The sequence below is a fragment of the Hemicordylus capensis genome, chromosome 1, assembly GCF_027244095.1.
Source record: "Hemicordylus capensis ecotype Gifberg chromosome 1, rHemCap1.1.pri, whole genome shotgun sequence".
In the NCBI taxonomy this organism is placed as follows: Eukaryota; Metazoa; Chordata; class Lepidosauria; order Squamata; family Cordylidae; genus Hemicordylus; species Hemicordylus capensis.
In genome coordinates, this window is record NC_069657.1 from 330,751,179 (window position 1) to 330,776,149 (window position 24,971).

General features: G+C 43.4%; 1 protein-coding gene across 1 annotated transcript in view; it reads right to left on the minus strand.

The window, feature by feature from the left end:
• Positions 1 to 3,391: 3,391 nt before the first annotated feature.
• The window catches only part of SEC63 (SEC63 homolog, protein translocation regulator), an 81,761-nt gene continuing 60,181 nt past the window's right edge, over positions 3,392 to 24,971 (minus strand). Inside the window, exons 15-21 of the mRNA XM_053292487.1 lie at positions 16,882 to 16,941; positions 15,919 to 16,101; positions 15,324 to 15,479; positions 14,231 to 14,332; positions 9,408 to 9,506; positions 7,850 to 7,954; positions 3,392 to 4,972 (exon numbers count right to left, since the gene is read on the minus strand). Coding sequence (XP_053148462.1) covers positions 4,829 to 4,972; positions 7,850 to 7,954; positions 9,408 to 9,506; positions 14,231 to 14,332; positions 15,324 to 15,479; positions 15,919 to 16,101; positions 16,882 to 16,941 — 849 coding nt within the window. The 3' untranslated portion in view covers positions 3,392 to 4,828. The remainder of the gene's footprint in view (positions 4,973 to 7,849; positions 7,955 to 9,407; positions 9,507 to 14,230; positions 14,333 to 15,323; positions 15,480 to 15,918; positions 16,102 to 16,881; positions 16,942 to 24,971) is intronic.

The following is a 24,971-nucleotide window of genomic DNA, read 5'->3' on the forward strand; positions in this document are numbered from 1 at the left end:
CATTTAGGTGGCTGGTGTGAGTTAAGGAACATCAAAATTACTATTTTGCTTCAGGAAGAAAGACATGTGAAACATACATCACCAACATGGAAACAGACCCTTAAGCAGTAAATCCTTTCTTGCTAATGAAAGTGGCGACTTGGTCTCTTTTGATGATTAAACCCATCATTGAAACACCTGTGATGGTTAAACATCTATTTGATCACGTTGGTGAATTTAAGCTAAAAAGAGTTGTCCATCCATTCTCTAGAGATGTTATTGCTATAAATGGTTACTCTTCGACAGAAGTAGTTGAATGGAAAACACCACCTTTTAAAAATGGTACGATTTATAAAATCAATCACTCTTTTTTATGAAGCCAAGCACTAGATTTATCAACAGGAATATTGGCAGCTCAGGCAATTTCATTGCTTTATCTCACCCAGAAGTAACAGCACAAGCTGTGTGAGAAAGAAGGAAGCCCTGAGACTTGTGCACTGATGTTGTATGCAATAAATTATTTTTGCCATTCAGAAGGGATCATTCTCTCTCATTTTGCTTGAACACTAAACTTTTCTCTAGTTATTCTTTCAGTTGGAGTGAAACAAAATATTTGGATTTGGACACAAATTATAAATCCAGAGCCAACTAGACAAGCAGAGGAAATCTGTGGCAAGGTAAGGAAGAAAGCAGAGTAGATTGATAAACTTAAATCCTTATCCATCTGTTAGATAACATAGAAACCTGCCAAATATTGATAATTGCAGAAGATAAAACTCAAGAACAGTAGAGAAGAAAGGAGAGCAGAACAACTTGTAACCAATGATAAGAAGGTCAGCTTTTCTACTGGTCAAGGAAAAACCTGCTGCACCCTCTGAAATCAAATTAAGTTAGTGCAATTTACCAGGAAATTCCACAACTATTGGCTAAATTGAAGCAAAGATGACTGCATGCTCCTCTGCAGTAGGAGTGAGCATGGAAACTCTTCACCTCGCAAGCCCCGTTCCTTTTTGGCAATCCTGTTTGGTTCATTTCTGTCAGCGGCAGGAGCTTCAACACACAACTGTCTCTTGGTGTAACTTTTAAAAAACCCATAACCATGTTGGGTTGCTGTATCTCAGTGTAGTTATAGTGCATACCAGGAGAAAGCTGGTTGCATATTGGAACTCTTGCCACTGTTGGCACACATGTAGTGGTAAAGCAGCATTTTCAATCCTAAAATGATAGAAAGGAACAAAAGAAAAATAGCCACCCGCCTGGTCCAAACCATTCCATTCATGCCTGTTCATTTTCAGAATGGTTGGAACAAGGACACATGAATTTCCTTGCATTCCAATCATTATAAAAACAAATGCACATTCCTCCTTTCCCTGTACCTTGCTAGCATCAAGGTGCCCAATGGGAATCAAGTGCCACTGAGTATACTACATTTTCCAGTGTTTCAGTTGCTGAGAGGGCACAAGGAGGAACAGGAAGAGGGATAAAGTGAGAGAAAGGAGGAGTCTCCAATCAATCTCCTATAATCTCCCTGCTTTTATTGCTGCTGAGTATGTGTGAGAAGTTCTTCTCCAGCTCAGATGAATATTGAGAGAAGAACCTGAGGATCATAATGCTAATTTCACTTTTCATTCTCATTAAGGGTAGCCAAACTTTGAATTTCCAAGCCAAGAAATTATGAAGTTCTACAACATGTCTACAGATTAGTTAATCAGTGATTGACTAACCAGTTATCATTTGATAAGACTGAATAAGCCTGTAATCTGCTAACACAGATTAGCACTTTTCATACAGTTTCTCCTAAATAGACAGTGTTGAAAGAGGTTAATGACTCTTCACATGATTGAATTAAGTATCATGCAAATGCACTTAACCATCAAATGCACTTTTGTTCTGTTCTACTAATGATCTCAGCGTCAAAATCTTACAGGAGGACCTTGATATTCACGGGTCCAGTACTCGCAGATTTGCATATCCACAGTTCGGTAATTAGCACCTGTCCTCGGTATACGCAGAAAAAAGGTTACTAAGTGGTTAAACCCACATATCCACAGATCAGGGATGGACAGAAATCACCTTGGAGATCATTTCTGGTTGCCATTTTGATTTCTGGAGTGATTGAGAACCATTTTATGGCTGAAACCAGGGCAAAAACTGATTTTCGGCCAATTTTTCGCTGGGTTTAAGCGCAATAGGGACTTTGCAGCACAGTAGGGCTCTTGGGGGGGGTATCTGGAGGCAATTTTGGGCAAAAATGGGGCAGAAACTGCAATTTTCAGCTGATCTTTTGCATCCAGGAACCTAACCCCCTAAATCCCATTGCTCTAATGCCCCGTCTAATCCCGTTATTCACCGATTTGGTATCCGCGGCTCCCCCACAGAACAAAACCCCTGCAAATAATGGGGTTCTCCTGTACTTTACAACTGACAATACTCATATGTTTAAGCTCCTTTAAAAAAATAAAAAATCCAAACAGTATTCATCCAAGAGACCAAAATTCTTCCCAATAGTGATCTGAAGACACATTAAGCAGTTCTGCTATTAAAACCAGCTAAACAGGTTCTGGACATGTGAGTTGTCTGGATGAGAGATTACCTGAGATCTATAGGCAAATCATTCTAAACTCTTTGGAGGAGCAGGAAAAGCCTCAAATAAAATTTAAATACAGTCATCCCTTGCTAACCACGATTTTAAGTATCCACAAAGGGGAAATTGTGACTGGTTTTACCAACCACAACCAGAGTACCCATGGTTGGTGAGGCATTTTAGTTATTTGGGGGGTATTTTAGTAATTTTGTAGAGTTCAGAGGTTCAATCTGCTCATTCCTTTTGGTGACCCCTGGTGACTCTAGGTGCATTTGAGTGATGCTTGGGGGTTAAAATGTTTTCCAGAGATTCAATCTGCTCGTTCTTCTTGGTGATAAAGGGATTTTGTGTGTGTGTGATTTTTAGCTATTTTTGAGCATTTCTCCCCTTCATTTTGAGGTGTTGTGCAATCATAGTTCCCCTAACCCCATTTCCTGTTCATTCCTGTGTCTTGCCAACCACGGGGTTTTGCGAGCAGTTTTCCTAGCAGTTGGTGAAGGATGACTGTACATAGATATGGCCACCTTCTACCATTATTTATTGGAAACCTTTAAAAAATGGTTTACTAGTTTAATCTGAAGTAAAGAATGTGACCTCAAGCAGTTTTGTATCATCACCCCCTTTTCGTTGTTTAGCTGTTCTCAGAAGCAAGCTGCCTTAATGCTGATACCCTAGATGTGGTGTGCTGCTAACAGAAAACTGAGCAAACTTGCTGGTGCATACTTGCATCTGGTAGGCATGCCCTTCTGGACTGCACTCACTACAATTTAAGTTTCAAAATAATCTTACAATTGGAACATTTTAAAATGAAACCATTTTCACATTGAAGACATTTTCAAATTTTATTTGGAACTATTGCAATTACAAAGAAATATATCAATGTAAGTTTGCATTTAATGCGACAACCCTCTATGTAACAAAATCACAAATTAGTGAGCAGCTCTTTTGGCCTTTGGGTGGCTTCACTGTATGGAAATTTTCCTGCACGACCAAACTATTGTCACAATGGTTTACAGTATTTCAGTCTTCTAGTCTCTCAACACTGAGTGCTTGAAGTCTTACTAACTGATTGACATTTGGATGTATTTCTATAGCTTCTAACCACATAAATTTATTTTAGGTTTTTCACTTATCTTTCACAGAAAATCTCAGCTATTCACTTTAGAAATTAAGCAGTTATTTGGGAATAAAAGCAGTTATCTGTGTTGGGAATGAAGCCTGGTTCTCCATAGTAATATTCCTGTTCAGCCCCCATTATAGAGGAAAAATGCACTATTACAATCAAAGTTTTATCAAATTTAGTCCAGTTTATTTTAATTGTTCGCAATAAATACAAAAAACATACCATTTTAGTGTGTCTGTGTGTGTGTCTGATTTCTGACAGGATAAGGTAGATTAAAAGCCAAGAATTTCAGCTTTGAAAGTTTACCTTTTACAAAAGGTATTATGTATAAGCCACCACTGTGTGTACTGTATGGTCCCATGGTCCTTTTACACAGAAAACTTTATCCAACGAAATAAATCTTGTATGATTTTCTGATATTAGATGCTTAACCATGTTTTAAGCCTTTTGAGAAATATACTTCATAGTCAAGAAATACTTATAACCTGCACAAGAATCCTGGGCAAAGTCCCCCTTCCAACACCCATAAGGTAGGTAAGTCTCGAAAAGCAGCCCTCATGAAAGTATGGAATGTACCCAACTAAGGATAGGATGCAAATTTCTGAAGTCCAAAGTAAGCAAAACAGAAGGTTTAAAGCTGTGAATAATCTCAGCATCAGTAGTGCTCATATAGCACTGCAAAAGATCTCTCAGATTTTACCGAAGATGGAAACTTGAGGGGATGTTAATCTCAACTGGAGACTTCAAACAACTTCTAAAAGAAGCCTTCTAATGTGAAAAGTTGATTTAAAGATTGCTTCTATTTAGTAGTAGTACCTCTTAATGTATTGGACCAAAAGGTGATCAGACAACATAGCCCACACTTCTGGACATTTAGAATAAAAAAGCTTTTATTTTCAGTTGAAATAAATGCACTGTCCTGTACTTAAAGGCTGTAAAGAGCCATAAGTATCTTCCAGATTATACCAACTGATCGACAGACATCCACTGGGAATTTACATAAAGCTCATAATTGATAGAGAAACTAAACAAAAAACAAAAAACCCCTCCTCAGTACTTCTGCGCTGTTTTTGTTTTCTCCTTTCCCAGATCAAAAGTTTGCAGAGATGTCCCAAGTCAATACAGATAGTTTATAGTCTTGTCTAGTCATCATCTTCTTCCTCTTCCTCCTCCTCTTCAAAACTGTCTTCAAAGCCTTCACTGTCTTCCTGGTCCTCGTCTCCCTCTATTGCTGTATCCCACTGCGGATGGTTTTCTGGAACTGGTTTAGCTTCGTGAACTTCCAACTATAAACATCCAGAAGAGGAGAGAGAACAGAGTTAGAGAGATCTCTTTTTTGAGCAAGTGATCAATGTTTCCACCACAGTCCTCAAAGATGCTGTATAGCTGAATATGAATTATAAAGTACTTTCTACATGCAACATTATGATAGAACAAGTGATTGAAAGGAAAACACAGCACTAAACAGGTACTGACCACTATGATGTTTCAAATAAAAAGTCCCAACATTTATATATTGAGACTATACTAGTATATGGAGCTATAACAGTAGATGGAGTCAACAATACTTAGCTCATTTAAGTATGTTTTAAATACTTCTACTAATAAAGTAGTCATGGACTATATTATTAAATATCACAATAAGAACACTACTATTCTAAGACCTGCAGAACCATTAGTGAGAAAAGAACACTCAAAAAATTGTTTCTACATCTGTAGATGACACACAAATGTGGCTGAAGTCCACAAAAGCGATATTATCAAGAGAACCTATGTTCAGTATTGTAACAGGCAAAAAAAAAAAAAAAAGGTTCACTAATATCTTAATGCACACAGACTGCCTGGACAAAGGATCAAAAGTAGAAGACAAATATTCTTGAAGATGTGTGTTGCCACAAATTGAACGATGTGTGAGACAACTGAACAAATAGTTTTCCTCCTTAATCAGAAAGTGCTTATACATGCAGAACAAAATCTCTGGAGAAAAGCTCTTTTTCCCTTTGCAAATGTTTACTCTAAGAAACAGCAGCACTACACAGACTGGGATGTGCATATTACAGAGTGCACCTGATGATATGAGCCCGCACCTTAGTTTGTTTTTACCTGGTGGGAGAGTCCTGCTCCATATGCCCCTTCTTTAATCCATGTGAGAACAATGGTGGGTGCGGCTGGCCCTAAGGCTTTGGAATGAGCTCTTTAATGAAGTGTGACAGAACAATTTTTCAAAAGGTACATAAAATAGTCTTTAAAACCTGTTTTGGGGAGCTAAAATGCCATTTTGTCCTGGTTTTACACTGTGAATGGCAATTTTTTTGGCTTGTTACCTCACTATCTGAGGACTCACCATCTGCAATTTTGCCTATCTGCGGTCAGGTAACAGTCACCTGACCTCAGCAGAAGTGAAAAAAAATTGGCCAAAAAGCGGTTAGTTTCATGTATCCGCAGGTCAGGGATGGCTAGAAATGACCCCAGAGGTCATTTCCGACTGCCATTTTGTGAAACAGAGCCATTTTACGGCTCATTTGTTAAAAAACAAACAAACAAACAAACAAACAAAACCACATGATTTTCCACTGACTTTCAGGGACTACTAGAACAGCAGCAACGTCAGTGGCTGGGCTGCCCTAGGCTGGTTGTGAGAACAGTTTCAGGATCACTGTGGGACGCACAGAACAATATAGGAAATTAAGCACAAGCTTGCTTAGACTCAATTAAAAACTTCTAAAGTTTTAAAAGCCATCTTTTCCCTCACAACAGCCTGTAAAGTTGGTCACATTGAGAGACAGCAAGAGAGAGAGAGAGAGAGAGAGAGGGAGGGAGAGAGAGTTTACAAGAGACGGTGGCCTCCAGGCAGTTAACCCGCCAAACTACCTCTCCCCTTAAACTGGGTTTGTGAAGCGAGTGCACCGCAAACCAGTTTGTTTTTTAAATCGTGAGTTGCCGCGGTGTGGCTCCGCGCTGCAGCAACTCACAAGGAGACCCCCAACCACGAGGCTGAAAAGCAGCCTCCCGGCTCGGGGGTCTCTCCAGCATACCCTGCGCACTCGCGCAGGGCATGCTGGAACTTCTGGGGGCCGCACGGTCCCCGAACTCCCCAGCCGGCTCTGTGACAGAGCCGGCAGTCGTGTGGGTGGCCAATCCGGCTGCCCAGGGCTGCTGCCCTGCTCATGTGCGGGGAAGAGTGGGCTAAGCCCGCTCTACCCGCTAACCCCCTAGAGGCTCTTCTCACAGACTGTGAGAAGAGCCTCCGTGAGTGGCCAAGATTACCCAGTGATCTGAGTGAGAGCTTTAACCTGGGTCTCCCAGTCTTCGTCCAGCAAACTAATCACTACGCCACACTGACTTATGGGCAAGTTGGAATCTTCTTTATTTTCTGATTTGTAGGAGAATATACAAATAAATCCTTTTGTATAGAGCTGGTCTTGTGGTAGCAAGCATGACTTGTCCCCATAGCTAAGCAGGGTCTGCCCTGGTTGCATCTGAATGGGAGACTTGATGTGTGAGCACTGCAAGATATTCCCCTCAGGGGATGAAGCCACTCTGGGAAGAGCAGAAGGTTTCAAGTTCCCTCCCTGGCATCTCCAAGATAGGGCTGAGAGAGATTCCTGCCTGCAACCTCAGAGAAGCCACTGCCAGTCTGTGAAGACAATACTGAGCTAGATAGACCAATGGTCTGACTCAGTATATGGCAGTTTCCTATGTTCCTAATATATAAGTTATATTCTAATTTTTATATAAATTAGAAGTTTTCTTACTGAGTATCAACTTGGGTTTAGGGGAATCCTTCTGAGTTGCTCCTGTAAAACACACCCCACCCCACCCCACCCCGCTCTCAGTGCTTAAAAGAACAGCATGGACTAGGAGGCAAGAAGGGAGCGGATTAATTGGGGTAAAAGGAACTGTTCTTCACTGCATGTGATTTGACCATACGATTGCTTCACCATAAATACAACTTGCTGCTCATTTGACTATGCCACAGCTACAGCATTGTAGCCTTTGTCATGACTAACTTTCAATTATTCCAATGGGTCTACTCTAAGCAGGACTGATACTGGATACATCCTGTTGTGTTTTAATTTCTATTGACATACTTTGTGCATATCTCCCCCCACCCCCACCCCATCTGCACTGGATTTGCAGAAAACCCACAAATGAAAGACTACCTTCAATGGTTTAATCTGGTCCAAGCCCATGTAGGAATCCGATCTTAAATAAAGAGTATACTGGTAGTTTCCAGGTTTGCCTGGTGCAGGAAACTTTAGTTCTACCTAAAAAACAAGAACAATCCACGTTATAAACAGGCATCTACAAGTCTAAAAATAACTAGACTTAAAGGTTCTTGTTTCTAGAGCTTTAACACTATAAATGCAATGCATTGCGATATAAAGTTTCAAAAAAATGTGGAAGACTAGAAAAATAGCTTTTTCTTCACAGAATTCAAAACCCTGGAAATTTTCAGAGTAGTTGAAATATCTGCGGTATTGACTATCAAATATTGTCCTATGTTTTTTGCTGCACTCCTGTGCAGGAGGGGGAGGGGGATGGATGATGAGGAGGAGAGAAATACCGGGGGTGGCAGGGGAAAGAAGGAAGCCGGCCAGTGCTTTGGTGTGTGAGGGGAAAGGGAGGAGCGATGCAAGCAGAAAGAGGGAGCTGGTTAGCACTTTGGATGCCGCCACTTCAATGAGGGCGAGGAATGATGGAGTGTATGGAGAGAGGGGCGGGGAGAGGGAGAAGGAGAGCGTGTAGGAAGCTGGCAGGTGCTTTGGCACTTCAGCGCACGGCAGGAGGAGGGGAAAGGAAGGAGTGGTGCAGCAGGAGGAAGGAGCTGCCTGGGCCAGATCCAGGGGTTTCACAGCCCCATTCTAGACCATCCTTATATTATTATTATTCTCAAACTTTCACATATGCAAGAAGTGGACTTATGAGCCACACATGGACTCTGAGTCCTTCAAGTGTGATTCTAGGAAAGAACTCCCCAACTGTTTATTGCTTCTAATAGCCCTTCACCAGGGCAGAAAAGAATGTGTACAAAGGAGACTCCAAAGCATGGGTTCCAATAGTAGGTTATATCAGAGAAAGAACTATTGTATGGTCAGGGAAGGGAATGGTGTGAGCAGAAGTAGGTCTGGGGGAGCTGGGGGAGTAGGAGAGGCAGCTGAGTTAGAATGGAGTAAAAGGAATGTGGGATGGGCTAGGAGCAAAACAAGAGCAGCTGTGATCTTACGGCCCTTGACTTCACAGTGTTTCAGGGATACCACCCCGATCTAAATTCTCTCCTTCTAGAAAAGGAAGTGAATAGGTTCAGTCTGGCAGAAGCCCAATATCCACACTGTTTCAACAACCTGACCTCTGTAGGGAAGCTGCAGGCACTAATTTCCTTGGATAAGTTGATGTGTGTGAACCTTGAGCAGATGAAGCTCTTCTGTCAGAAAAGGAAGGAGACGGCTTACCCTCACTGGAACTGGTTTCCATGAAACTGATGCCCAAAGCCTAAAAAACTGATCTTGTTGAAGTTTCCCTACAGCAGTAAAATTCTTGCCTATCTTTACTAGAAAGATATGGCGGGCGTGGGTGGGTGGGAGACCAGAGAAAGGTCTTTGTCTTGGCTAGAAAAGACGAGTGTATGCATCAAGCCACATAACTGCCACATTCCTTTAAAATCACTTCATATTTTACAAGCATCCAAATGAAATTTCAGTTTCCAGTAAGATACATTACCTCTTCTCGGTCTTTTAGTGTACACACATGATATGGCATAGATATTAGAGTTTGTTCCTTCCTGTCTGCAATATATAGCCACCACCACTCTTGTTTTTCCTGTTGATAAAAAGAACAAACAATGAAGAAAGTTAGAAAATTCTTTTAGGAGTATAATCAGGTGAGCTGGATTTGCAGTCCCACAACTGTGTGGATGGTGTGTGCCAGCAGGAGCTGCAAGTGCTCTAGTCACCAAGAGATGGGAGGAGCCCCAAAAAGCCTTTCTTGGCTCCATCCTCAGTGCCCTAAGCCACAGAGGCAAGGGAGTCAAAACACTGCCCTCTAGGCAGTAGAAAGCATAACGGAAGAGAACCTCAAGCTTGTACCAAATAATGAAGATTTACTCCTGAAGAGGTATAAAAATTCAAGTAGGAGGAAGAAACTTGCAGAGGCAGGATCTCAAGAAAACTTTATTGTAAGAAAAACAATTCAAGAAAGCGATTTCCCCCCGCAATGTTGAGGTTTTTACCCTCCTTCAAATGAGGTACCAGATGGAGAATAATCTCTGGGCTTGACTAGAGGTTCTGTCCCTCCTTTCCCATACCTAAGTGGTGGGCAACAGAAGGCCCAGCTACTTGCTGCTTTGCCACAGATCCAGCGCTATTGCGGGGAAAGAAGAAGAAAAAGATCCTAGAAAGAGATCTAGGGTTACCAGCTCATCTGCCATTTGTAAGGACTAGGACTAGGTTGCTTAGAAGAACTAAACTAGAGAAGATAGGTATCTAAGAGTCCCTTATTCCTAACAGCTGAAGTTAGGCTGGGGGCGGGGAGGAGGGCAAAGCTTTTTTGGTAGTTCTGGCTGACTGTGGAGTGTCCCACCCAAGAGACATGTCTGGATTCATCTCTTTTTATGTTGTACAGGAGAACCCCATTATCCACGGGGATTCCATTCCCTGGGAGCGGGGAGGGGGATAGTGAAACTGCGGATAATGGGCATTAGGGCAATGGGAATTGGGGGGTTCTGCGGCAGTGAGGCAAAAGGGCGAAAATGATGCAAAGGGGCTGGTGAAAACGGGACAAAAATGGATGAAAGTGGGGGCAATTGCGGGGGGGGAGTGACCTATTGTGCTCTGTGTCTCCCCAGCTGACCAGCAATGCCCCCAAAAGTTTTAAAAAATCATGCTTTTTAAACAAAAAAGTTTTCTCTTTTTTAAAAAAACCCAAAAAAGCAGCCACAAAATGGCTCCTGTCCTCAAAATGTTTGGTGGAAATGGCCTCGGAGATCATTTCTCACATCCCTGACCTGCGGATATGTGAGTATTGGCCCGTTAAATGCCTCAAATTTTCCACATATACCAAGGTCAAGTGGTAATGACCCAACCGTGGATACGCGAAACCGCAAATCCTGCGTTCTCCTGTCAGTTGTGTTTCAATAGACATTTGGTTTGCTTCTTAAGTTTGTCTCGTCTTGATGGTGTGCGACTTATTGGATGCTAGTTGTATGATATTGTGAAAGTTGTTTTGGTGGTTATCTGCTTTTCATAGCCTGGCAGTTTTCCATACGAGTATAATGCTGTTGCACTAGTGCAAGGATAACATGTAAGGACATTGAGTAAAGAAAAGAAGTTCTATTCCATATTAATTCTTGCAGTAGTTGAAGTTGCTGCTGTTTTTGCAACATCTCATGGATATCCCAGGAGATCTTCCACTTGTGCATCACAGAGCACTGCAATTCTCCCAGCGGTGTGCATCTTCTAGGACTTCATTTGAGCAACAGAAATCCAGATGCAGGCTTTTTTTTGTTACTCAACTGGCTTGCATTTTGCTTTGGGGGTCTTCTTTTTAATTTTAATGTATACTTACTCATAGTTATTTTATAAGCAGCCTTCACCTTTAACTATGAATTGGAAGGGCAAGCTAGAAGTATTCATAAAATCAATCAATCAATGGCCATGCCCATCTTCCTTCACTCAGGAAAAAAATAAACACAAAACATGAGGACTGAGTTCTTTTCTTGAGCCCCATGTGCCTGTCATTCATCTCTGAAATTCTCACTGCTGGACCTAGGACCAAAGGCTCTACTCAAGTTCAGAGCATACTCCAGACAAGCAGGCAACACTTCAAAACTTAAGTTTATTCCTGAATTTGAACTGATAAGCAGCCTCCTCAAAGAATCAGGTTCTGTGCTAGAAGTAAGGGTTTGACATTGAAAAGCCGAAAAGCATTTTCCGAGTGGGCTTACATTCCACAAATCCCATTCTTTTATTTTTGCTTGTTACTATGGCTATCAGAGGAATAATAAAATCAGACCATGCCCTAAAACTTGGAGGCTTGATTCCATGGAGTTGACAAGAAATGATACGTTTTTAGACAATTTCATTTTCTGATAGTTTAACACACAAAAGGACACAAGAAACTGAAGCAAAGGGGCAGTCGGGAGGTACCACAGGGATCTTTGTGTCCAAGAGGAAAACAAGCAGCCATTAATGGAAATTGCTTTATCTAGTAGTTGGGGATGTGTTTGCACTCTGAGGATATTTTTTTTAAGCCAATGGTGAAAGTAAAACCAGAACAAAACATTAAGTTGCTTTTCTTTCAGCATGCTCTGGAACAAAACTCAGTAATGGATTATGACAGAATAAAGAATAAGTCTCTAATTTGTGTGTATATTTCTTTGAAACATATCAAAAGTAGGTGCTATAGTTTAGTCTTGTAATTAAGCCCCCCAAAATGGACTCGCTTCCAACATTTACAGTCCTTTGTTTTGAGGAGTGCCGGGGCTTGGAGTATCCCACTGCAGCAGGATCAGGCACAGAACAGATTCATGACTCACTGAGCAGAGCTGCAGCAAGGTGGGAAAGCAGGCAGGAAAGCAAGAGATATAGAAGGAGGAGAGGCAAGCCAGCTGCTGAACACAGTCTGGAGACTGATATCATCCCAGCCTTGGAGTTCCCTCCCTGGCATCTCCAAGATAGGGCTGAGAGAGACTCCTGCCTGCAACCTTGGAGAAGCTGCTGCCAGTCTGTGTAGACAATACTGAGATAGATGGACTAATGATCTGATTCAGTATATGGCAGCTGTCTATGGTCCTAAGTTCCCAGTGTGTTCTCACAAGAGGATATGGAACTCTTACAAGAGTGCTCCCAGTGCCGGATGTTATTTAGGTCAGAACAAGGAGACACCAAGGAGGTGAGCACCAGGGGAGATCAGTTGAAGGAGCCAAGATCCCCTGGAGAAAGAGGAAGCTGGGTGACAATTAATCCTCTCCCCTTTCACTGCTGAGGCACACGTGGTAGACTGAGTGAAGGGTCTGGGAAGGACTACAGGTGCTTCCTGGGGGAGGGGAGGGAACTATAAAGCTAACAGGAGCCAGACCCCAAGAACATTACTGGCAGTTCAAGTGCTGCTGTCACTGCTGCCCGCAGGAGTGCGGGGGGGAGGGAAACTAGTTTAAAGAAATAAGAAGCCCTGCCTATGCCAATTTGCCTGACATAATTTTAGGTCATCAATGGCAACCAGGCAAGTGCTTAATACCAACTCTAATATAGTCTCCCATCTAATTCTCACTGTGGGCTTTTCTCTCGCAAAGTTCTGAACAGGCTCAGTCTGCTTTTAAGATACTTTAGTCACATTTTTGCCTATTTTGTTCAGCTCAGTTTTGTCGCTCAGTTCAAGCGCACACCACAGGATTCCAATTTCCACCAAACAGGTCTAGCTGAAGGTAAAGTGTCTTAATTTGCACTCCTAAATGGTGCAAATACTTTCCAAACAGGGATTAAACAGGGCTACTGTTTACAAAAATAAAGGCTGTTGTGTCATTAATATTTTAATCACAATGGCCAGTTACAGTCTTCTGCACTCAGAATGACAGATGGATGAAGAGTAAACTGTTCATGGCAAGCCAATATTAATGAGATTATCAGGCACGAGGAAATGCATAGCATGGCCACAGGTGTCAGACAAAACGAAGCATGCAACCCCGTATTTGGCACCATTTGACAAAGATGTAGACTTGTGTTCTAAAGGTTTACTTTGTAAGAAGATCATCAGTTGGAATCTAGAGTACATGCTTGGTTAAAGCTGGCACACTACCTGTCAAGTGGGCAATGTTCCTTTTAGACAGATGGATGGCAAATGCAAACATGCCAAGGAAGCAGTATGTGTGCTGAGTTTGAATAGGGCCCGTTTCCACAGGAAAATGTCAGAACTGCAATCTGTGCAATCTCTAATCTCCTTTTTAGGGAACAGTTTATTTAGTGGTGTAACTAGATGAAGATATGGCTTCAGCAAAACCCAGTTTAACATTCTGCAGGGTGAGAGGAATGGATGTTTTAAAGACATTATCACTAAACTGCAGATCTCAAAGAATGCATTCTCCTCTATAAGCTTAAACACACAATCCATAGGAATTCCTCCTATATGAACAGGGAATGCATAAGAGCATAATTAAGAGCATATTTAAAATGCCTGCCAGTGAATCATCCAAGGCTTGTAGCTGATTAAAGCCTTGAGGTCCATTCTCACTGTGCACAATGAGGGAGTGAGTATAGCTTATTCCTCCTCCCTCCAGAAGTGCTTTGAGCAGCCAGAAAGTAGGTCTCTGGTGATTGTGTGACCCTCAGAGGCCTACTTCCAGGTCACATTGAGCTCTTCCAGAGGGAGGGAAGATAACTGAGAATCACTCTGGATTACTGAACACTGCAGAGGCACTTTGCACACAGTGGCTCCGCAACATTAGTGCAGATTCTGGTCATTGTTAATTTTAAAAAGGCAATTTTGATATTTACAAATGAGTGTGGTTTCATAACAATCCCAAATATTATCACAGTTTTCTATTTTCTGACCTCAGGAAAGTAGAGACTGTAAACAGGATGGGTTATTTTTGATTTAGTTTCCAGGAGAGCTCGTTCTTTTCGCTGTATACTCTGCTGTAATTCCTGCCACTCCTAGGGGGGGAAAGAAAAAACGTATTCTGTACAATTAACTCTGCTTATGTGTGGCTCTTTCACACAAAAAATTGTCCAGCATAGTAAGAAGAGTAGGTGAACTAACATGGACTGCAACGAGAGGAGAGCTGGTCTTGTGGTAACAAGCATGACTTGTCCCCTTAACTAAGTAGGGTCCACCCTGGTTGCATATGAATGGGAGACTTGATGTGTGAGCACTGTAAGATATTCCCCTCAGGGGATGGAGCTGCTCTGGGAAGAGCATCTAAGTTCCAAGTTCCCTCCCTGGTTTCTCCAAGACAGGGATGAGAGAGATTCCTGCCTGCAACCTTGGAGAAGCCACTACCAGTCTGAAGACAATACTGAGCTAGATAGACCAATGGTCTGACTCAGAATATGGCAGCTTCCTATGTTCCTATGCATCTGAATGTTACTGACATGTATGAAATGCAGAAACCTAGTTATTTTGAAATCAGTTCCCCTTATAATGGACTTATCATTCTATCACCACCATTTTTATATCTCTTAAAACACTATGCTACAATGAGAAAACCAGCTTCATTTTATATCCAGAAGGCAAGGCATGAGTTGCCTTCTCAGTGCTGTCAACACTGCTATTATTTTACTGTGTCCATCTGATTTCTCTATATTTAAAATTGCATAACAAGTAGTTTAGAACAAGGATACATTGTGTATACACTTAAGGCCCAGTTTTCTGACATTCTAGTTCTGTGACTTACATGCATGCAAACGTAATAGTATGCAATGATTAGTGTGCTATCACAGCTTCCAAAACACAAATATTTTGGTCTCTACAGTTCAATTCACCAGGAAATGGTATCCCCCCACCTTTCTCTCTATAAGTACTCTGCTGAGGGGACACTCCTAATGGCAGAGGAGAGTTCTCTCAAGACATGAGGTCATGCCAGCTGAATATCATGCCATTCCTCCAGCCCAACAGTAACATCATGGAATGAAAAGTGAGCCTTACAGCTTCGTCGTCCTTATTTTGTTTCTCATCTTGTTCTCTGTCTGAGTCTCTGTCGCTTCCATCATCTTTCTCGCTTAGAGAGTCTCTATTAGTGTCGTCTTCATCAGATTCACTTCCTTTATCAGAAACATCATCGTCATCGTCCTTCACAACCTCCTAAACAAACAGGACAACCATGTGCTGCCTTTAGATTTAGATGGCGACAGTATTTGAGAGACAAAACTAACAGCTTAAGCTGGAACTAATGACTTGTACTTGGGTGCACTGCACTGCACACCATTCGGCTTCACAAACATTACAAACTGTCCTTTACATAACTTGCTGGATAATGGCTTGTTAGACAAAGACAAGGGTTAAGACCATTTATAACTAGAAATCATACAAATAAATAAGCCATCTTGTTCAAAGCAAATGAGGGACCTGGTCCTTAGATACACTTTTTTGTTTGTAAAGAACAATGTAGAGCCGGCTGGGCAGCAGCCTGAACAAGTCCTGCCCTAGCTCTTCCTGCTCAACGTTTCCTTGCAACTTTAACTGGTGCTTGCCACTGAACGATCTCAAGTCTCAGAGCACACCCATTTAAGTTGATACATACACTTCCAACTACCCCGTTGGCTTGTTTTTGCTTCTGCTGCTTGGTTTGCTGCAGAGGTGCAGTTGCAGGTGCAGGAGCCGGTTTCTTTTTCAAAAGTTTTTTCTTCTTCGATTTGGAAGCCTTCTTTGTTCCTTTGTTCTTTTGCTGCCATCCTTTGTTCTTAATTCTGTTAGCATCTCCTTGCTGCAAAGTTTAATTAGGTAAGGATAACATTAGAATGGATATGTCAACGCCAAGCCAAGCCAGTACATCAATGTTGAAGCCTTATAAGAAGCTAGTGGAAAGACAATACCCTCAGTTACCCCACCCCCGCCCTATTGAAAGGACAGTTGCCATGTCAATTGTAGTCCTCTGAACATCCCACTTGAAGGCAGTGGGCAGATTAAGCTAGGACACATGCAACAACCCAGCTGGCAGAATCAGAGGTCAATGCCTGGTGTTACAGAACTCCAAGGCATTAAAGGGAGAAGGCCAAAGATGAGACAAGGCTTAATGTCAGGAGTGGCAGTTGTATGTGGGAGTTTTTGTATAAGATATACACAACCTATGTTCTGGCATCAGGACCTGTACATAGATCTTCAGCATAGGTCTTATGCAGATAACAGAGGAGCAAACTTCTTACACAGCTGCCCTTATTATTATTATTATTATTATTATTATTATTATTATTATTAATTCAATTTCTATACCGCCCTTCCAAAAATAAACAAATAAGATGGCTCCCTGTCCTGAAAGGGCTCACATTCTAAAAAGAAACACAAGATAGACACCAGCAACAGTCACTGGGAGTACTGTGCTGGGGGTGGATAGGGCCAGTTACTCTCCCCCTGCTAAATAAAGAGAATCACCACGGTAAAAGGTGCCTCTTTGCCCAGTTAGCAGGGGCATATTACATTTTTAACAGGATGCAAGGACTTCATGAAATTCTGACAGGGTAACTCAAATAACCGGTTTTCAACTTACACCATCTTCTGCAGGCTGCTCTTCTGCTGAACAGGTAGACTGTTCCTTCTCAAACACTTCCTGAACAGAGGAGAAAGCAAAGCCTGTTAGTTTCCCTGTACCACCAACATAAAGGAACACATCTATCTATTAAATGCTCAAAATGAGTATCAGACACACACTAACTCACATCCCTATTTTAAGAGAATTCTAATTATTGAGAGAATGATGTATTAACCCAGCAGTCAGCCAGGGACACAAGTTATCCTATTTGAAATAAAACAATGGTCCAGTTCATAAGTGGATGTTCATCTCTCGATTTCTGTATTTGATTTTTCCCACATCAGTTACTTGACAATTGATGATTGGCAGCTGAATGTGAACTGTCTAACTGAAAAGCAATATGTATAGGAAAGTTCCATTTCCAGCATTATACAGGTGGCCCTCATTATCCACAGAGGTTCCATTCTTGGCTACAACCACGGATGATGGAACCGCGCATAATGAGGCCATGAGGCAATATGAATCAGTGAGTTAGGTTCCTCAAGGTCAAAAAATGCTTTAAAAAGGCAGAAATTAAAGAAGTAATGTTCCATGCCATGCTGTGTAGGTCTCCCAACTGTCCAGAAATGCCCCCCTCCCAAAGCCCCAATTACACCATTTCCCCCACAAAAAAATCAAGGAGAAAATTTCCCCAACCCCAAGAGCCACAAAATGGCTCCTTTCAGCAAAATGAGAGCGAGAAATGACCTCAGAAGCCATTTCCAGACACCTAGGAAACATGGATTTTAACTCTTTTTAAACCTACGTATACCAAGGTCAGGTCTCCATTGGCTGACCGTGGATACGCGAAACCACAGGTGTCAGGACCACGTGTGATGAGGTCCATCTGTACCTGCAATGGCTCATTCATATTATGCAAATCACCACTGAAAGCTGCCATGCTTTAAAAGATGAATGTGTCTGTGAGGTAGGCGTAAGCCACCTTGAAGGCTTTTTAAGGAAGAAGGTGGGACAGAAATTTTAAAAGCAAGTTCAAAAGAATTATGTCAACTTCACTGACAGAAAGTCTTCAAACGCAGCCAACTTGTTTGGAAATCATTAACTCTTTCTTGTTACTTAAGCTTTAACAGAAATCTTAAAGTGAGCAAAATTTAACAGCTTTTATTCTGTCCCCCACAGAAATATCTACTTTGAAAAGTGAAAGACACAATGCAGTCCCTTCTCAGACTGAAAAGATTCAATGTTAGTAGTACCTTCAAATACATGCCAATGTCAGAGTAGCACTTCAAATATATATTTTATAAACAAAGCTTTACATAGTATACTGGTTATATGGAATCAGAAAGGAGCAGGCATTAATCACACTAGAACGGAGCATTGGTTTCACTTACTGTGAAGGCTTCTTCTGGTTGCTGGGGCCAGGGACATCTCAAGGGTTATCCTCTCTGAGGAGTTCCAGGCAGGACAGAAAGTAAATAGTTCAAAAACTAAGCCACGCCCACTAAAGCCTGAGGGGGATAACCCCGCCCCAGTTCTTTCAGGCCGAGACATAAGAGGACAAAAGCAATACAAAACAGTAGAAACAGCAGGTCAGAATAAACAGGTTCAAACATTCCAGAATAACAGTGTAGCAACCAACTGTAGAACTAAATGTTGGCATTAATGTATAAAAATGTTTCAAACAAATGTTGGAAGTGTGGACATTCTGAAGGCACCTTTTTTCATATGTGGTGGACCTGTGGGAAGGCTAAAGCCTATTGGGACATGATATATAATGAGTTAAAGAAAATATTTAAAATGACATTTCCTAAGAAGCCAGAATCTTTCCTGCTGGGAATAACACAAGGTGTAATCTCTACAACTAATTTAACATTTTTTATGTATGCTTCTACGGCGGCCAGAATTATATATGCACAGAAATGGAAGGGTAATGAACTGCCTTCAAAAGAAGACTGGCTGATAAAAATTTTGGAATATGCGGAGATGGCAAAACTTACAACACTAATAAGAGACCAAAGCTTGGAATGTTTTAAAGAAGATTGGAAACCATTCTTGTTGTATCTAAAGAACTACTTTCCTACTATGGACTTTACAGCAGGGTTTGAAATTTAGCAAAAAACTGCAGGTTGGGTAGATTAGCTATGTTTGTAAGGGTTTAAATTTATGCTTTGAATTATCATTATAGCAAGGGTAAACTTTATAGTTGATGATTCACGAAGAGATGTGTGCGGGAAGTCCACCTTTTTGTGTGTATTTGTAATGAATGACAATATTACTATTGTTAAAATTAATAAAAATTGAATTTGGAAAAAAAGCACCAAAAAACTGTAGAACTAAATGTCAGTCTCCACTGTTTCAACAGAAGTAGACCAGAGCGCAAAACCACAACTGGGCGGGCCGAGATGTCCCTGGCCCCAGTAACCAGAAGAAGCCTTCACGGTAAGTGAAACCAATGCTCCGTTCTTGGTTGCTGAGGCCAGGGACATCTCATGGGACATACCACAGCTGTCCAACTTGGGTGGGAGCACTCTGGTCTACTAGCGAGGAAGAACTTGTTGCAAGACCCGTCTGCCAAAGGTTGCCCGGGCAGATGTGAAATCATCAATCTTGTAATGTTTGGTGAAAGTGGAAGGCAACGCCCAGGTGGCTGCCTTGCAGATCTCTTCAACCAGTGCATTAGTGGAAAATGCCACTGACATTGCTGCTGCTCTAGAAGAATGTGCAGAGAGATGCATTGGCAGCCTCAACTTCTGAACCTCGTAGGCCATCGATATACATACACACTATAATCCACATTGCAATAGTGGCCGATGATACTGGGACCCCCATGGAACGCGGGTTGAACAATACAGAGCGTCTGACAATCTGAATGAGGCTGAGCGTCTAATATAGACCTTAAGACACCGCTTAACGTCCAACTTATGCCATTTCCGCTCCATAGGATGGACGGGTTTGGGGCAGAATGAAGGTAGTAACACATCTTGCGATGGGTGGAAGGGGGATGCCACCTTTGGCCTCATGAAGAGGTCTGGAATGAGCCTGAAGGCCTCTTTCTGAAATATACAATATGACTTGTTTTACAGACAGCGCCTGCAGCTCTGAGATGAGCCTTGCAGAAGTGATGGCCACCAAAAAGGCCAATTTAAACAATAAGACCCTGATCGGAATAGCTGCCAAAGGTTCAAAAGGGTGAGCTTGCAATGCCTTGAGGATAGTATGTAGTTCCCAAGAGGGGAAACTGTGGACTGTTGGAGGTGACATCAGCAAGGCGCCTCATAAGAACCTACGCAGGTGAGGATGTGACTGAGATGTCTTGTCCTGTTCTGCTGAGAGCAACTCCACCAATGACGATGCCTGCCGTTTCAGGGTATTCGGACATAGCCCCTTCTTGAACCTTTCTTGTAAGAAGAGCAGGAGATGACAATTTAGCTGTGCCCTTCAGAACGGAGTTGCGTGACATCCAGCGAAGGAGTGCTCGCCATGTATATTGATAAATTCTCTCTGTTGATGGACTTCGTGACACCAGCATAGTGCTGAGAACTCCCTCCGAGTAGCCATGTTGGCTTAGGACTTGCTGCTCAGTTTCCAAATGGTGAGCCAAAACCAACATGGATCCAGGTGTAAAACTGGACCCTGATGGAGCAGGTCCAGGGCCTGAGGCAACTCCCAAGGTGGCTCCACTGCCAGATGGAGGAGCTCTGGAAACCAGGGTCTCCTGGGCCAGAATGGTGCCACTAAGAGTACTCTTGCTCGAAGACGCACCCATTGCAGGACTCTGGCCAACAGAGGTGTCGGAGGATACGCATAAAGGAGAGCGTCTGGCCATGGACTGAATAGGGCATCCACTGCCATCACCTCCCTGCATGGAAATCTAGTCATAAATGCTGGTAACTGCGCATTCTTTGGAGTTGTGACGAGGTCTACCTCGGGCATGCCCATCTTCTCTGTTATCTGGGTGGAAACTGATGGATTTAGAGCCCACTCCCCCGGTTGGATGTCAGCCCAGCTTAACCAGTCTGCAACCAGGTTCAGCTCTCCCTTGACGTGGTGTGCCAACAGGGAAGGAATGTTGCTCTCTGCTCAGGACAGCCTCCTGGTGAAGTGACCTGGACCTGGTCCCCCACTGCTTATTTACATTCACCTTTGCTGTCGTATTGTCGGTCTTTACTAATACGTCTGTGCCTCGGATGATCTCCTGGAATGCTAGTAGCGCTAGGTGAATTGCGTGGAGTTCCCTCCAATTTATGTTGTGAGAACGCTCCTCCTTGTTCCATAGCCCCTGCACCAACTGGTTGAGGCAGTGGGCTCCCCACAGCCCCTGTCGCTTGCATCTGTTGTTATGATGAACCTCTGTGGGTCCAAGAAGGTCTTTCCCCAATTCAGGTTGTTGGAGTCGATCCACCAGCGGAGAGAATGATGCAGGTCTGGTGGCAACTTCCTTCTAGTGGGGTAGGAGAAACCATTGGAGGTCGCGCAGATGAAGTCAAGCCCACGGAACTGAGTCTGGTGCGGCCACCATCAAGCTCAGCAGTCTTGACAAGGAAGCTAGAGGAACTCTTGGACTCGCTAGGACCAGGTGAACTTCTGTCTGGATAGTCTGTAACCTGTCCGGTAGAAGCAAGAGGTGGTCCACTAAGGTAACTATGATTACCCCCAAATGGCGCAGCCTGTGGCATGGCGTCAATTGACTCTTTTCTCCATTTATGATGAAACCATGGTTCTCGGGTGTTGCAATAGTAATGGTCAAGTCCTGTTCTGCCTCTGGGAGAGATCTCGTTTGCAGCAACAAATTGCCTATATATGCAAACAGACAAATCCCTTTCTGACGGAGTTGCGCCACCAGTGGCGCCAACAACTTTGTGAAGATGTGAGGGGCTGCTGTATTGAAAATGCCTTCCAGCATATTTAAACCGAAGATACTGCCTGCTTTCCAGGTGTATAGGAAGCTGCAGGTAGGCCTCCCTTAAATCTATGGATGCCAGCACATCCAGATGAAAGAGTGCCTCTGAAACTGCTCTTAGAGTTTCCATCTGGAAAGGAGTTCTGCGGACCCATCTGTTAAAAAAATTTAAGTCTAAAACAGCTCTCCTTGAGCCGTCCCTCTTTGGGACAGTAAACAGGATAGAGGTGGTGTTTGTTTGTTTTGTTTTGTTTTTTTAAACTCCTTCTCCTTCCTGTGCCAGAGGCACTGGCTCCACTGCCCCGATGTCCAGGAGGTGTTAGATCGCCTGGACCATCGGCGAATGCTTTGAGAATGCTTTTGACCTTGGAGTGGGGATAAAGCGGCAGGGGGAAGAGGAGTGAAACTCTATCCTGCAGCCGTGATGGATCAGCTGCAGAACCCAGTTGTCTGAAGTTGACTCTTCCCAGGCTGGGGTGAGGTGAGACAAACGCCCCCCAAGCCTGACATGCTTCAAGTCACTGTTGTGGCTTTTGCTGGTTTGACTGAGCAGCTTGCTGTTTGTAGGTACCGAGCCCTCTAAAGGGCGCTCTCTGACAATTCCAAGATCCCCTCTTGGAATCTGGAATTTTGTATCTCTGTCCCAGCCCCGGAAGGGCTGGAAGCTATGAAAGGACCGATTGTATTGGAAGGGCCTTTTGAAAGGCTGTTTATCAGTCTTTTTATTGGTTGAAGGCATTGTCTTTCACTTATCAGACAACTTTACAAGAATGTCTTGTAGGGCAGTCACCAAAAGGCTTCTTGCCGTCGTAAGGGACAGTGGCGAGGTTAAGCCTAGAGGTAGAATCAACTGTCCAATTTTGAGCCACAAGTGGCGTCTGCCAACAACTGACGAAGCCACCACTTGCGCTGAGAATCTAATTGTATCAAGAGTGGCATCGGCCATAAAGACCTGCGCTTTCTGGATCTTTAATAGTTGCTGCATCATCATAACTGGGTCCCCTGGAGGATCACTCAGAAGACTGACCACCCACAATAAGGAGGCGCAGGCTGCCATGGATGCTGCTGCTGTTGCATGCATCACCAGGGACGCGTTCTCATGACATGATTAAATGACAGCTTGGCCTTCTTGTCAGCTATGTCTTTTAGAGAAACCTCACCCTCTCGAGATACCAGGGAATCCTACACCAATTGCAAAATCTGGGCATCCACATTTGGTGTCCTCAACATATCTGTAGTGGTTTGCTGAAAAGAATAAAATTTGTCAGCTGTGGACATAGCCTTGCAGTTGGAAGCTGGTGTCAATCATTCCTGTTTGACTACATCCAAACACAACAATGGCATGGGCATCAGCATGTCCTTGGGGCGTGCTCTAGAAAAGACCAAGTCCACTTTGGCGGAAGATTCAGAACTCTGCCCAGCCTCTGATTTCAATCCAATTGTATTAATAATTCTGGACATCAGTGGGCTGAAGCCCTCTGCCACAAAGAGGCACTGTGACACCGAGGCATCATCAGTGTCATCCCCTCCAGACCATTCCCCGTCATCCTTGTCTAACGGAGTCTCTGGGTCCAGATCAAAACCTCCCGCTGCATTAATTGGGTCTTCAGGGTCAGAAGGCAGATTAGGCCTCTCTGAGTTTGCAGTGACATTTTTCCAAGGTACAAGTAAACCCCTAGGGCCCCCAGAGTCTGATCGGAAGCATCAGAGGAATGGTCCCGTGCCACCTTGCCAGCCAACTTGCCCGGCTCACTATGCTTACGCTTGCTTTTGGCCTTCTTGGGAGAAAGACTGACAGACTCGCTAGATGAGGAGCTCACACTGGGTGACCTATGCCTTCTCCTCTTTTTGGATCTCTTACTCCTCTTAGGGGGCCTAACCTGGTAAATGGTGTCAATGATTGCATTGCGAAACCATGCTTGCCACTCAGGTGGCACAGACTTAGGTAAAACAGCAGGGTTAGAACTGGATTCTTTAGGCCCAGTCTCTGCAGCAGACTCCCCCTGCTAGCCAAACACCATAATCACAGTCTTAGTCTTTTCCCGCCCTTTTAGAGACTGTCTCCCTTTAGGTAAAATGGAGGGATTCTTCGCAACCGTCGCCATCTTAGGAACAGAAGATGACTGTGATGACCTTGCTGCCCTGCCGGTCAGGTTGCTAGCCAGCTCACCAATCCACCTAATCTCTTCAGAGGTTGGTGGGGTGTTGGGAATAGGGAGCCTCTGAAAGCACTCTTCACAGCCACTTGAAGCTGCTTGAAGCAGCATGGTGTGTAGTGCGAGTCTCGCGGCCCGAGGGTGGAAGACTCGACGCTGCCCCTTTGACAATCAGGACGGGCGGCTCAAGTGTGGCCATTACCGACGCGGGAAAATTAAGCCCTTCCAGCAGGGACTCCGTGGCCAATAGACGAGAGATGGCCAATCACGGACCATCAACTCACTGCTACCGAATTTTTCAGGCGGTATTTGGGAGGTCGGAAAAGCGGCCTTGCTATGCAGAGCTTGCAGCAGCCTGCGTGAATGGGGCCTACAAATGGCCCTGAAGCCTCCCAGGCTGAAAACACTCGATCTCTTCCCCTTGTTGGAGAAATTGTTCTGTACCTCTCTGCCTGGCTCCAAACAACAGAGAGGAAAGAGGAGATGAGGGGGAGAGAAATGGGAGGGGGAAGGTAAACAGACGAAAGAAGGGTGTTTTTCTTGTTTTTCTTTTCTTTTCTGGTAATAGCAAGTAATAAGGATCAGGGACAGAAAAAAGGATTTGGAGTACGGAATACTGTAGTTAGGAAGTCAATTAGAGAAGCAGTATCAGCAGAAAATAGAGAGAGCTAGAAAAACACTGCCTTGGAGCTTGCTGAGGACAGAAAGAACTGGGGCAGGGTTATCCCCCTCAGGCTTTAGTGGGCGTGGCTTAGTTTTTGAACGATTTGCTTTCTGTCCTGCCTGGAGCTCCTGAGAAAGGATAACCCATGAGATGTCCCTGGCCTCAGCAACTGAGAACGAACAATTCTATATACATGTGGAACACCACATGTAATCCTGATTTAATCCTGGTTTGGGTCTGTTTTATTAGGAACTAAATTTGTGCATAGCACCACCACTCCATTCATTCATTCAGGCTTCAACTAAAGTAATACTCATCTGACACACACAAAAGGCCTCAGCTTATACTGGAGATTGTGATTAACTCATCTAGTAAGCTATAAGGAAGG